At 40.3% G+C, this 13,624-nt stretch overlaps 1 protein-coding gene across 2 annotated transcripts in view; it reads right to left on the bottom strand.

Annotated features, from left to right (window-relative positions):
• Positions 1 to 2,351: 2,351 nt before the first annotated feature.
• Positions 2,352 to 13,624, bottom strand: part of LOC109931374 (TLR adapter interacting with SLC15A4 on the lysosome) — a 15,468-nt gene continuing 4,195 nt past the window's right edge. Inside the window, exons 2-3 of one of the 2 annotated variants that reach the window (XM_020530666.2) lie at positions 7,724 to 7,795; positions 2,352 to 6,994 (exon numbers count right to left, since the gene is read on the bottom strand). In XM_020530666.2, coding sequence (XP_020386255.1) covers positions 6,090 to 6,992 — 903 coding nt within the window. In that variant the 5' untranslated portion in view covers positions 6,993 to 6,994; positions 7,724 to 7,795 and the 3' untranslated portion in view covers positions 2,352 to 6,089. The remainder of the gene's footprint in view (positions 6,995 to 7,723; positions 7,796 to 13,624) is intronic. The other variant, XM_020530667.2, reaches the window with a different exon arrangement.

Genomic DNA, 13,624 nt, shown 5'->3' with positions numbered 1-13,624 from the left:
TATACAATGTATTCTGAAAGCATTTTGACTCTGTGCCTTCATTATACTGTATTGTAATTTTGACTTGAAACTAATTGCACACATTTATTCTCACACCATTTAATGTGTCTCTATTCTATAAACTCTAAGCACACACATACATCTGTTATAAGGACAGACAAAGGTCAAAACTCACAGAATGGGAATCTATCAGCAAGAAATAGAAGTTCAATTTTCATTACTGGTATCTCAGTAACATTGACAAGAAGGAAGCAAAGATAATAAAAAGGGAATACACCTTCTCTATTTTAACCAGATATTATCTAGAACTACGCAGACAATATATGGCTGGATGGACCACAGTGTTTCTTTCATGTGATGTGCAAGCTGACAGATAGGGGAAAAATCATTCTTTTCACATGCTTAAAAACACTTTTTTTTAAATGTAACGGGTTTGTTTATGCCAGAAGAGGTAAACAGACTCATAGCAAATTGCCAGCTGAAATCTCACTGAGCCAGTGTTTATTTTCCATTGACCTTGAAAATAATACCAAGATTTTATTTCAACTGGAATTAAAGTGACTGTGAGACCAGGAAACAAGTCTCCAAAAACAATTTGAAACATTGATCCAGATCTTCTGGTTTCCAGATAATAGGAAATTGGACATTACCTGACAGATATGCCACAAGACCCCACAAACATCCCAATGAACTAACTGTGAGACATTTGCCCAGGAAGTTTAAACTTCCGGTAGGTAATTGTCCTACATCTACAATGCTCTGAAAATGTTCCAACTCCCAGTTAGATCTGGTGACTTTAGACAGTTTTGACATATTATCTATACTTGCCCAGGAATGGTGAGATGGCTTTAAACCTGCTGTAACTTCTGATTAACTATACTATTACATTCTACATTCACTGCCTTACCAAACCTCCACACATGGCCAAAGCTATTCTCCTGGACATGCAACCTACCCTCTCAGCCACTTGCTTGACACCCAACCCTCTCACTGACCCTAAACCAAAATTGTTGGAGAAGCTCAGCAGGTCTGGTAGCATCTGTGGAGAGAAAGAAGAGTTAAACTATCGAGTCCTGTGACCCATCTTCATTATGACTCTGCTTTCCCTCTGGAGATGCAGCTGAGTTTCTCTAGTAACTTCTGTTTCTTTTTTCAGATCTTCAGCATCCATGGTTCATTGTTTTACTTTAGTGCCGCTCACTGACCCACCTGGTTTCCTTCCTCTCAGCCACATTTTTAGTCCCTATATCCTCTCCCAACAATTTGCCACTCTTTTCCATCACCTACATACTTAACACATTTACTTTCTCAATAAAATCCGAAAGAACTGCAGATGCTGGAAATCAAAATCAAATTCAGAAATTGCTGGAAAAGCTCAGCAAGTCTCGCAGCATCTGTGGAGAGAAATCAGAGTGACCCTTCTTTAGAACTCAGAATCATAGAATCATACAGCATGGAAACAGACCCTTCATCTAACTCGTCCTGGCCCACCAGACATTCCAATCTCACCTAATGCCATTTGCCAGCATTTGGCCCATATCGCTCTCAACATTTCCTATTCATTTACCCCTCCAAATGTTGTAATTGTACCTGCCTCCACCACTCCTCTGGCAGCTCAGTCCATTCACACATCGCTCTCTGCATGAAAAAGTTACCCCTGAAGACATTTTAAAATCTTTCCCCTCTCAACTTAACCCTATGCCTTCTAGTTTTAGACTCCCCCACCCTCGGAAAAAACCTTGTTTATTTACTCTATTCACACTCTCCCTGATTTATAAACCTCTATAAGGTCACCTCTTAGCCTTTCTCATTGACATAGAGGCTTTAGATTCACAATAAGACAGATACAGCTACAAAAAAGGGGTGTGAATTAGGTTCCAGCAGTGATCATGTGCTGTGCTGTAAGGCTTCCTGAGAAGGTAGGCTCTGTAATTCTAAAAAGGCCTGCATTGGAAGTTCAGGCCAGGAAATGAAGCTCCAAGTAAAAAAATGTATAGTGGCAATCTAACTGAAATTTAGTAGGAAAAATAGATGAGTGTGAAGGTATGCAGTTGAAGAACTTGAGCAACAGCTAAAGCTTCTTTGGCTTGACCCAACATCATAGCTGTCACATGTTCAAAACAAAGTTAATGTTTGAAATCTAGGTCTGAAAGTTGATTTGCATTAACCACTCCTCGCAAACAGTAATTCAAAACTTGCTTCTCAGAACATGCAGTTAAAGAAAATATTTCAGCAGAATTACTGAAATGGAATATGTTTTTACAGTAACAAAACAGTAAAATTAATATCACATAATACTAGCTCTGTTAAACCAAAACAGAAAATAGAATTGAAATATAGGATTTAATATATAAAGATGAAAATAAATCAATCGTTTAATTTTAAAGCTTGAATAGGATTAAAACATTACAAAAATGCTTTAGTAATCATCCAATCCAAAGTGGAGTATTATGCTGACTACATGATTTAACAAGGCTACAATAAGTCTTAAATTGTTGTTTAACATAAAATATTTGACAACGTTTGAACTATTAACACAAAACAATTTCAAATTTTTAAAATGTGTGATTCAGTAATACTGATAGCATAACATGACTGAAACTGTATTTTGTATCATTGAGAAAATAAGATTTTAGCATCTAAAATTATGAAACTATTTCCATTTGCAATTTGGCTTTGATACAAGTAGCAACATTTCATTTATGGTAAAAAGCTGGAAAACCTTCAAGCCAACTTCCTGTGCACTTGAAGTTGATTTTTATGGGACATAGCTAAACACCAAGGTGTCAACATAACCAAACCTAATTCCTAAAACTGATACGCGAGAAACAGAGAAAAAGACCATTTAGATCCTGTTTTAAGATTCATCATGACAACCTATTATCTTTTAGCTAATGATGTTTACTTTATGTTACAGTCTCCTAATCAGGCATTAATCCACTCTTATTTTTAAAGCTAATTAATTATACAATCATTTGGGGAAAGACAATTAAATAGGAATTGTTCATTGTAATAACCAATATACAGTACTCCATTGTTTAACAACATAAAGTTTTCAATGTTCTAAGGAATACAATGTCGAACCATTCTTTGTCCAATCTGTGACTTAAGCACAGTTTAGCGGCTGCCAACAAGCAGTGTATCTTTCCTTTGAGGGAAATCCACAATATTGTTTTAGCATGAAGAAGTCATGTCCAGTATAAATGAGTTACCTGAGGAATCACCAGTTTAATGTTCAATCTTTCCATGAAGCAGTCTAAGGTCAGTTTTGTAGTACTTATATTAGTTGCTAGCAATACCACCTCCCTGAGATTTCAAATTTCTGAGAGTATAAAGAGAAGATTTCTGGAATGGACTTGCATCCACTTGAAATTGAATTGACAGCATACTTCCAGCCAGCACTGAGAAGATTCAATCTCATGTCCCAGGGATGAAGGGAACAATATTGTAACCAATTAGGACTTGAAAGTTTTCAAACAGCTAATACTTTAACTAGTTTGATTACATGTGATTAGGACAAACTTTGAAATTTAAAAAGACTTCAAGTTGATCAAAGCAGTTTTAATTTAAGCATTAAACTTCAAGCTACAGGTGCTACAATAATAGCGTTATTAACGCAATATTATTGTTTCTGACATGTTCTTGAAAAGATTATGTGGAAATGTCTAGGAAATTGAGCCAATTTTCCACTGATCACCATCCCCCAAAATCAAAGTTAGACATATTGCCCCCAGAGTACTCAACCTGAAATGATTGAGCTATGTTTCTCAGTTCAGGTCATTATTATGGCCCCAACATTCCCTCAGATATAAAAGTACCTCTTTGAGGAGATTTATGCTCAGAAATGCCGAATGGGTGTACCCAGAACAATTGCATGCAGTTATGCTGTCAAACATAGAGACTTTTGGCCCACTGCACAATACTATTGTTGCCTTTTTCGAATGTTATTGAGAGTTTCACTCATATCCTCCAGAATGAGAGGGGTACATGCAACCATGAAAACCCACCAACAATTCACCGTGCATCTGCCATGCAGAAAACTAGGAACATTCGTAAAGTTTATAGCAAGAACTTAGATTTATATAGCATATTTCACAATAGGACATCTCAAAGTATTTTACAGCCAAATAAGTACTTTTAAAATATATTAATTTTAGAAAGTTGGCATCTCACAGTGCTATACCTTGAAAAGCATTGGAATAAGGGACCAAATAATTTGTTTGTAAGCATTGGTAGGGAGATAAATATTGACCTGGACACAGGGAGTATTTTCTAGCTACCGACACCATCCTTCCCCATGAAAACTGGCTCACGCTGAATGAAACTCTTCACAAACTTGGTGTCATTTTGACTCAGAATATCCACACCATCACAAAGATTGTCTATTTACCTCTTTGTGACAGCACCCAATTCTTCCCCTGTCTCAGCACATTTACTGTTGAAATTTCCATCCAGAATTTGTTTTCTATTGAACTTACTTATTTCAATGCACTCTTAGCCCACTGTCTTCTATAAACATAAGTTCAACCAGAACAGGAAGTACCTGTAGCCTAATTGACACCAATGTCATTCACCCATTACCCTTGTACTTGATGACCTACAACACAGAACAGTCTGGCAAAGTATTGATCTTAAAATTCTTATTCTCACTTTCAAATGTTTCCATAGCCTTACCCCTTCCTTATTCTGTAGTCTTCTCCAAGCTTACAACCCTCTGAGATCACAAGACTCCTCCAATTCTGGTGACTTGTGCATCTGTAATATTAATAAGTGTACCTCTGTGGTTGTATTTTCAGCTGCCAAGGCCCATAGCTCCGGAATTCTCTTTCTCTCTCTTCCCCTTAAAGGTGCACATTAAAATGACCTCTTTCATTATTCCTTTGGTCACCTCTCCTAATATTTGCTTTTGTGGCTTGTGGCCAAATATTATTTCACAACACTCCTGAGAAGCAACTTGGGAAATTTGGAGGCCATATATGTGAACATAAGAACATAAGAACTAGGAGCAGGAGTAGACCGTCTGGCCCTTCGAGCCCGCTCCGCCATTCAACAAGATCATGGCTGATCCTTTCGTGGACTCAGATCCACTTACCCGCATTCTCACTGTATCCCTTAATTCCTTTAATGTTCAAAAAAAATCTACTTTTTTTTAAAAACATTTACTGAAGTAGCGTCAACTACTTCACTGGGCAAGGAATTCCATAGATTAACAACCCTCTGGGTGAAGAAATTCCTCCTCAGTTCAGTCCTAAATCTGCTCCCTCTAATCTTGAGGCTATGCCCTCTTGTCCTAGCTTCGCCTGCCAGTGGAAACATCCTCTCTACTTCTATCTTATCTATTCCCTTCATAATTTTATATGTTTCTGTAAGATCCCCCCTCAATCTTCTGAATTTTTTTGTGAAGTCTTGAAACAATTTCAACAGCAGGTAAGAAAATAAGACAGAATTCAAACCATAACAAGGAAAGAGCACAACAAAAGTTTAGCAGACTGATTCCTGGGATGTCAGGCCTCACACATGAAGAGACACTGGATCGGTTCAGTTTATATTCACTGCAGTTTAGAAGAATGAGGGGGAGATCTCATAGAAACCTATAAAATTCTTAAGGACTCGACAGGGTAAACACAGGAAGGATGTTCATGATGACTAGGCAGTCCAGAACCAGGCATCACTGTCTAAGGATATGGTGTGGGCCATTTATGACTGAGATAAGGAGAAACTTCTTCACACAGAGAGCGGTGAACTTCTGTAATTCTCTGCCAAAGAAAGTTGAGACCACAGCATTGAATATGTTTAAGAAGGTGTTAGACAAGGCGAAAGGGATCATAGGCTATGTGGAGAAAACAGAAACAGGGGACTAAGTTGGGTGATCATCCATGATCATAGTGAATGGTGGAGCAGGCTAAAAGGGCTAAATGACCTACTCCTGCTCCTATTTTCTATGATTCTATGATTCACTGTCTCAATGCTTTCTCTGTCCTATTCTGCTGCCTGTTCAATCATGGATGTGGCAAACCTAGTCAAAATTAATTAATCTTTAATAAGTTATACTTAAAATGCAAATAAACTTTTATAAAACTTTTTCTCTTTCAAGCAGATATCTGTAAATTTGGTGTACTGAGTTCATTCGATTGTATCTCACTCGCAACACGTAACAGGCAACTGATAACCATGTCCTTTGCCTTTGTAGTTTCCATATTCTGTTCTCGTGAAAGTATCATGCTAATCTGATCGACGTTATTCATGACGAGTTCTGATTCCATGATTTTTGTTGGGGATGCATTGCTCACCATGCTGTCCATCATATACTGCTTGTACAGTTCCAGAACTTTCTGCTCAAGATAGTCATTGAGTTCTGAATTAGTAAGTGGCTGAGAATGCTGAATGATGCTTTTGTCTCTCGCACTGCAAACTCGCCAACAGGATGTATCGCTGTTGGCTGGCTTGTTTGGGAACTCTGCTGATAGTTTGGGGGACTCCATTGGCAGTGTAATCTCTGATGAATACAAGAATGGGACCATATTTGCATTGTAGCTTCCCTCAGGTGTCAGGCCAGATGGTTCCAAACTAATTGGCAGCACTTGATCTCCTGCAATCTGCAGGTCATTGTAATCATCACAGATACTTTTACAACACGAGGGAACCAAATAGGTTTCCTTATTCACACTGGAGCTCCCTGGAATATCTACAACAAGGGACTTTTGCCTTGTGATTGATGTGGCTTGTGAGGGCTGTACCAATGGTGTTGTTATTTTTTCCTTTGCACTCAATCTGAAAGGTCTGCAAATAGACTTGCACTTTTGAAGAAGTGACAGAGCCCCATTAGGAACTTCAGCCTGAGATGAATTCTGAAAATTACTGACAGAAATCAGCTCTTGAACCATGTTATCCTCTGAAGGTTTTTGTTGCTTCTGCTCCTTCTGTCTCATCTTGTTTTCATTTTCAATTTCATTCCAGTAAGGAAATCCACAGATGAAGCCTTCACTTAACATACCTGAAAGAAATAAAAGCGCAGGTAAAATGCAAATGTAGTATTGCAAGCTGAAAACTAATTCTGTTCAAGACAGTGTTCTAAAAGAAAAACAAAATGCCACAGATACTGGGACCTTGGCATAAAATAAGACAATAAAGGAAGTGAAAATACTTCTGGGGAACTAAGTAGCCTCCCAGATGATGATTGAAGATAACGGCCAGGTCATCTACAATATTAGGAAGATTAGTATTATGTTGCACTTGTCACAACCTTGTGAACAAAGGTGCTTTATAAATGAAGTCCTTTTTCTTGGAATGTAGTTGCTGTTGTAGTTTAACAAACACAATAGCATATTAGCACAACAGCAATGTAATAATGTACAGATAATTATTTTTATGAATTGCTTGAGGGAATAAATATTGGATTGTATTTCCTTCTTCTTCAAAATGGTGGGCATCGAATCTTTTATTTATCTCATATGAAAGATGGCGCTAAGATTTCCATAGTCCTCCAGCTGAAGTTTCAGTTAAAATTTTGTTTCCAAATCTCTGGAGTTTACAAACTGTACATTGTTCTTTCATTTTGCCCAGCCTTCCTGCTGAAGTTGTCAGAAAAAAAAACAATCAAGCTGTCCCAGTGGGCAAATGCGCTACCGAAGAGAACAATTAGCTGTAAGAAGAAACACATCTCATGCTTTACATCTGGCCTGTGCCTAGCTGACTAATTTCAACTAATATTGTAGAATGATACCTGCAAGTGGTTACATCAGCCCTGGGTTCCAGAGGAGAAAAGACAACCAGGATTTCTATCTTGTGATTTATTCTAGAATTAGATGAAAACGAGATCTGGCTTAGTTAAGTTGCCCTTTACATTTGAATAGTCTAACAACATTTTCAATCTAGACCGATATCTATTGTATACACAAACTCCTGAATGGCTGTCAATGCTTGTGGCACTATTGTCTGGCACAGAACAGTCCAGCAGAAGGGAAGAAAGAAAAGAGAAGAAAGTATAAGAAGGGATATAAAACAGCACTTTCTCTATCCCAATTTCTTATTGTAAACTGCTATCCACATAGTCACAGATTAGCAGAATGATACCTGCAATTGGTTCTTCTGAAGAAGGGTAACTGGGCCTGAAATGTTATCTGTTTTCTCTCCACAGCTGTTGCCAGACCTGCTGAGTTTCTCTAGCAGTTCTTGTTTTTGCTTTAGAATTCCGAGATCTGTAGGTTTTTTATCAGTTTTTGTGTTTTTTTAAAGAACAGAATGTCTTGATTGCCATGTTTAATGCCTTACTATGCTGAAAGTAAACTTGCTGAACTTTATTGCCAATCACATGACACCAACTTATAGTCCAACAGGTTTATTTGAAAACACAAGCTTTCGGAGCCTCGCTCTTTCTTCAGTAGTAAGTAAGGTGGTAGTTAGTAAGGTGGTAGCAGACATAGAATTCATAAGTAAAAGATGAAAGGGTCACACCATTGATGAGGATGTATTAAACAAACCGAAGATGCTGTTAAATCCTTAATTAGTCAGAAGGTTTTAATCGGTTAATATGCATATGTATATCCCTGAATTCCTTTCAATCAAGGCCCTGAGAGAACAAAATGTTTTATCAGTGTAAAGAAGAGGTGACATTTTAGGTCAGACAATGCATGTTAGGTGTAAAGCCTTGTTTAGAATCTGTTTGTGTTTTGGCTTGGAGTCAGACTGGTTTTATTTCTAAAGTAGGACATTATACAACGCTACATTGAGTGACTGTCTATAAATTATGTGCTTTTTGAACAAAATAAAATGTACCTGCAAATATAAATTCACCCCATAGATTTACGTGTGTGTGTGTATGTGTGTGTGAGAGAGAGAGAAAGAGAAAGAGGGGAGAGAGACAATGAGTGTCTGTGAGTGGAGTAGAGAGAGTGAGTGTGTGTGTGAGGGGAGAGACAGAGAGTGAGATTGTGTGTGTGTGTGTGTGTGTGTGTGTGGTGGGGGGTGGTAGAGAGACAGAGATAGAGAAAGAGAAAGAGTGTGTGTGTGTGTGTGTGCGCGCGTGGTGGCAGAAAGTGTGTATGTGTGAATTCGGGGATTTACATATACATATTAAACAAATTAAAACCTTCTAACTGGTTAAAGATTTAACAGCATCTTAGGTTTGTTCGTGCATCCTCAGCAAGGGTGTGACCCTTTGATCTTTTACTTATAAATTTTGTGTCTGTTACTACCACTCTCACTAACACCTGAATGAGGACTGAGGCTCCGAAAGCTTGGGTTTTCAAATAAATCTGTTGGACTATAACCTGGTGTTGAGTGATTTCTGACCTTGTCCACCTCAGGCTAATACTGGCGCCCCCACATTATTGCCAATCAGAATATGAGGAAATGTTTATCCTCACAAAAACATGAGCATGATAACTTCATAATTAACATTGTTGTGCAAATACAAAGATCACGCATTACAACTACTATCTCGGTGTCTGCCTCCTGCCTTCCAGGTTTTTGATCAGTCAATGAGCAATAGCAAGTTTGATAATGGAAACAGAGATAAAAAGAAATAACAAGGTGTGGAGCTGGACGAACACAGCAGGCCAGGCAGCATCAGAGGAGCAGGAAAACTGATATTTTGGGTCTGGAACCTTCTTCAGAAAATGACCCGAAACGTCAGCTTTCCTGCTCCTCTGATGCTGCCTGGCCTGCTGTGTTCATCCAGCTCTACACCTTGTTATCTCAGACTCCAGCATCGGCAGTTCCTACGATCTCGAAAAGGAAATAAGACAAGTTTATTCTAATGTTATAATTTTATTTAACTACTGTTTTATACAGAGCAATGAAGTGGTGCCTATTAGTGATAATTTATTATGAAGGTGCACATGGACTTTTGGTATTGGCCAAACTAGCCAATGAGATTTCTCAGAACTGAAATGTATAGTAATCATGATGATTCATATGGTCAATGGCTAAAGTGACTTTATCGTGGCGCAGGCTAATAGGATTCTATATGCTGTGAAATGATTCCTTATTTCATTGAAAGTGAAGCTCATTTTCATGATAAGCATTTTTCGCTAGGAGGACATTATATCTTTTCACCCACTTTCCTTTTCTAATTGATTAAAAAAGGAAATATTACATTTATGTTGAAACTTATCATATTTATTAGAAATGTTATAAAACAATTATGTCACAAATCAATTCATTTACTTACATTATACAGGTAAGTAACAGCTACAGTGCAAATAGTTGAGAGAGGAATATTGGCCAGTACACCCAGAGAACTTTGCACTTTTCTACGAATTGTACTATGATGCTTTACATCGATTTGAACAGTTTGAAGTTTTACTCAAAGTTTAAGATGGCATCTGTTGAATAGCAACTCTATTAAAGCATGGCTTCCTCAGTACATCATTGATGGAAACTGAAGACTAACTCCTAACATCCGAGGGGTTTGCAGCCAAGCTTTCTAAATGAAAAAGGAAATGCTACTAAATGGGACAATATGCAATGGAACCTCTGCTTTCGGGCATTGATTGCTCTGTCAACAGTGAAAGTAATTTCATTTGTTGGCAACATATTAGTCAGTGTTTCTGCTATTTCTATTTTCACCCAACATCACATTTTCTCATTCCATATCATTAAAAAGTCCCCTCTGATGGTAATACTATGGAATTTTCGGCTAAATGATGTTTAATTTCCAAACTTGCTCTGTCACTGAATTTAAAATCTCTTAACCAAACATTGTTTTCTTGAAAGATCTGCTTGCACATCTATTTTGATAGCCCAATTCTTTAAATTGCAATGAAGGAATTCTGATGTCACATTATTTAAAATTACATAGAGTCCCTCTAGCTCTGTGACTAAAAACAAAATTCTTAAGTATGTTACTTCAAGAACATGCTTCCTGATTAAGTGATTGAAGAATTGAGAAAAATGTACTCATGACCGACAACAACAGTGACTCATATCTAGAAACCGATATTCATTTCAAGCCCACCGACTCCCACAGCTACCTAGAATACTCCTCCTCCCACCCACCTTCCTGCAAAAATGCTATCCCCTATTCCCAATTCCTTCGCCTCCGCCGCATCTGCTCCCAGGATGAGGCATTCCACTCCCGTACATCTCAGTTGTCCTCGTTTTTCAAGGACCGTAACTTCCCCTCCTCGGTGGTCGAGAACGCCCTCAACCGTGTCTCCCACATCTCCCGCACCTCATCCCTCACACCCCGTCCACGCAATAAGAACCAAAAAAGAATCCCCCTCGTCCTCACGTACCACCCCACCAACCTCCGGATCCAACGCATCATCCTCCGACACTTCCGCCATCTGCAATCCGACCCCACCACCAAAGACATCTTTCCCTCCCCACCTTTATCTGCTTTCCGGAGGGACAACTCTCTCCGTGACTCCCTTGTCCGCTCCACACTCCCCTCCAGCTCCACCACACCCGGCACTTTTCCCTGCAACCGCAGGAAGTGCTACACCTGCCCCCATACCTCCTCCCTCACCCCCATCCCAGGCCCCAAGAAGACTTTCCACATCAAGCAGATGTTCACCTGCACATCTGCCAATGTGGTATACTGCATCCGCTGTACCCGGTGTGGCTTCCTCTACATCGGGGAAACCAAGCAGAGGCTCGGGGACCGCTTTGCAGAACACCTACGCTCGGTTCGCAATAAACAACTGCACCTCCCAGTCGCGAACCATTTCAACTCCCCCTCCCATTCCTCAGACGACATGTCCATCCTGGGCCTCCTGCAGTGCCACAACGATGCCACCCGAAGGTTGCAGGAACAGCAACTCATATTCCGCTTGGGAACCCTGCAGCCCAATGGTATCAATGTGGATTTCACAAGTTTCAAAATCTCCCCTCCCCCCACCGCACCCGGCACTTTTCCCTGCAACCGCAGGAAGTGCTACACCTGCCCCCATACCTCCTCCCTCACCCCCATCCCAGGCCCCAAGAAGACTTTCCACATCAAGCAGATGTTCACCTGCACATCTGCCAATGTGGTATACTGCATCCGCTGTACCCTGTGTGGCTACCTCTACATCGGGGAAACCAAGCGGAGACTCGGGGACCGCTTTGCAGAACACCTACGCTCGGTTCGCAATAAACAACTGCACCTCCCAGTCGCGAACCATTTCAACTCCCCCTCCCATTCCTCAGATGACATGTCCATCCTGGGCCTCCTGCAGTGCCACAATGATGCCACCCGAAGGTTGCAGGAACAGCAACTCATATTCCGCTTGGGAACCCTGCAGCCCAATGGTATCAAGGTGGATTTCACAAGTTTCAAAATCTCCCCTCCCCCTACCGCATCCCAAAACCAGTCCAGCTCGTCCCTGCCTCCCTAACCTGTTCTTCCTCCCACCTATCCCCTCCTCCCACCTCAAGCCGCACCTCCATCTCCTACCGACCAACCTCATCCCGCCCCCTTGACCTGTCCGTCCTCCCTGGACTGACCTATCCCCTTCCTAACTCCCTACCTACACTCACCTTTACTGGCTCCATCCCCGCCTCTTCGACCTGTTTGTTTCCTCTCCACCTATCCTCTCCTCTATCCCTCTTCTATCCGCCTCCCACTCTCTCCCTATTTATTTCAAAAACCCCCTTCCCCTCCCCCTTTTCTGATGAAGGGTCTAGGCCCGAAACGTCAGCCTCTCTGCTCCTATGATGCTGCTTGGCCTGCTGTGTTCATCCAGCCCTGCACCTTGTTGTCTCGGATTCTCCAGCATCTGCAGTTCCTACTATCTCTCACTCATATCTATCTGGTGCCTTTAAGGTAATGAAATGTTCTAAGGCACTGCACCGAGGCATGGGGAGGCAATGGCCTTCTGATATTATCGCTGAACTATTAATCCAGAGACCCAGACAACGTTCTGGGGATCTGGGTTCGAATCCTGCCGTGGCAGATGGTGGAATTTGAATTCAGTAAATATCTGGAATTAAGAGTCTAATGATGACTGTGAATCCATTGTTGATTGTTGGGAAAGGGAAAACCATCTGATTCACTAATGCCCTTTAGGGAAGGAAACTGCCATCCTTACCTGGTCTGGCCTACATGTGACTCCAGAACAACAGCAATGTGGTTGACTCTTAACTGCCCTCTGGGCAATTAGGGATGGGCAATAAATGCAGCCAAGCTAGCGCCGCCCTCATCCCATGAATGAATAAACATAGAACAGTACAGGCCCTTCAGCCTGTACTGAAGAAACTGAATCATTATGAGAGGGAGTTACTATTTTGGACTATTATAGGAAGGGTCTTGCCAAAAATGGAGCTAGTCAACTGAAGGCACAGCCAACAATGGTGGAGCAATTAAAATTACAGATCCACAAGAGGACAGAATTAGAAAAGATGGGATATTCAGAGGATTATGGTCTGGAGAAAATTACAGGGACAAAGTGAGGCAAGGCCATGGACAGACTTGAGAACAAGGATAAGAATTTTAAAATTGAGACATTGTTCAACCAGAAGCCAAGCAACCAAGGCATGAACAAGAGTTGCAGCAGCAAGTGAGCTGAGGCAGTGGTGAATTTGGTAATATGGAGATGAAAATAAGTGATTTCAGGAAAGGCATTAAAATAAAAATAGAAATAGATCTTAGGATTAAATGTGACACCATAGTTAAGAAAAAACTTGCTAAATTTCAGACTGA

This window comes from Rhincodon typus, chromosome 11 (genome assembly GCF_021869965.1).
Source record: "Rhincodon typus isolate 14 chromosome 11, sRhiTyp1.1, whole genome shotgun sequence".
Lineage (NCBI taxonomy): Eukaryota > Metazoa > Chordata > Chondrichthyes > Orectolobiformes > Rhincodontidae > Rhincodon > Rhincodon typus.
Note: the sequence above shows the minus strand (reverse complement) of the source record. Positions and strands in the feature narration are given on the sequence as shown.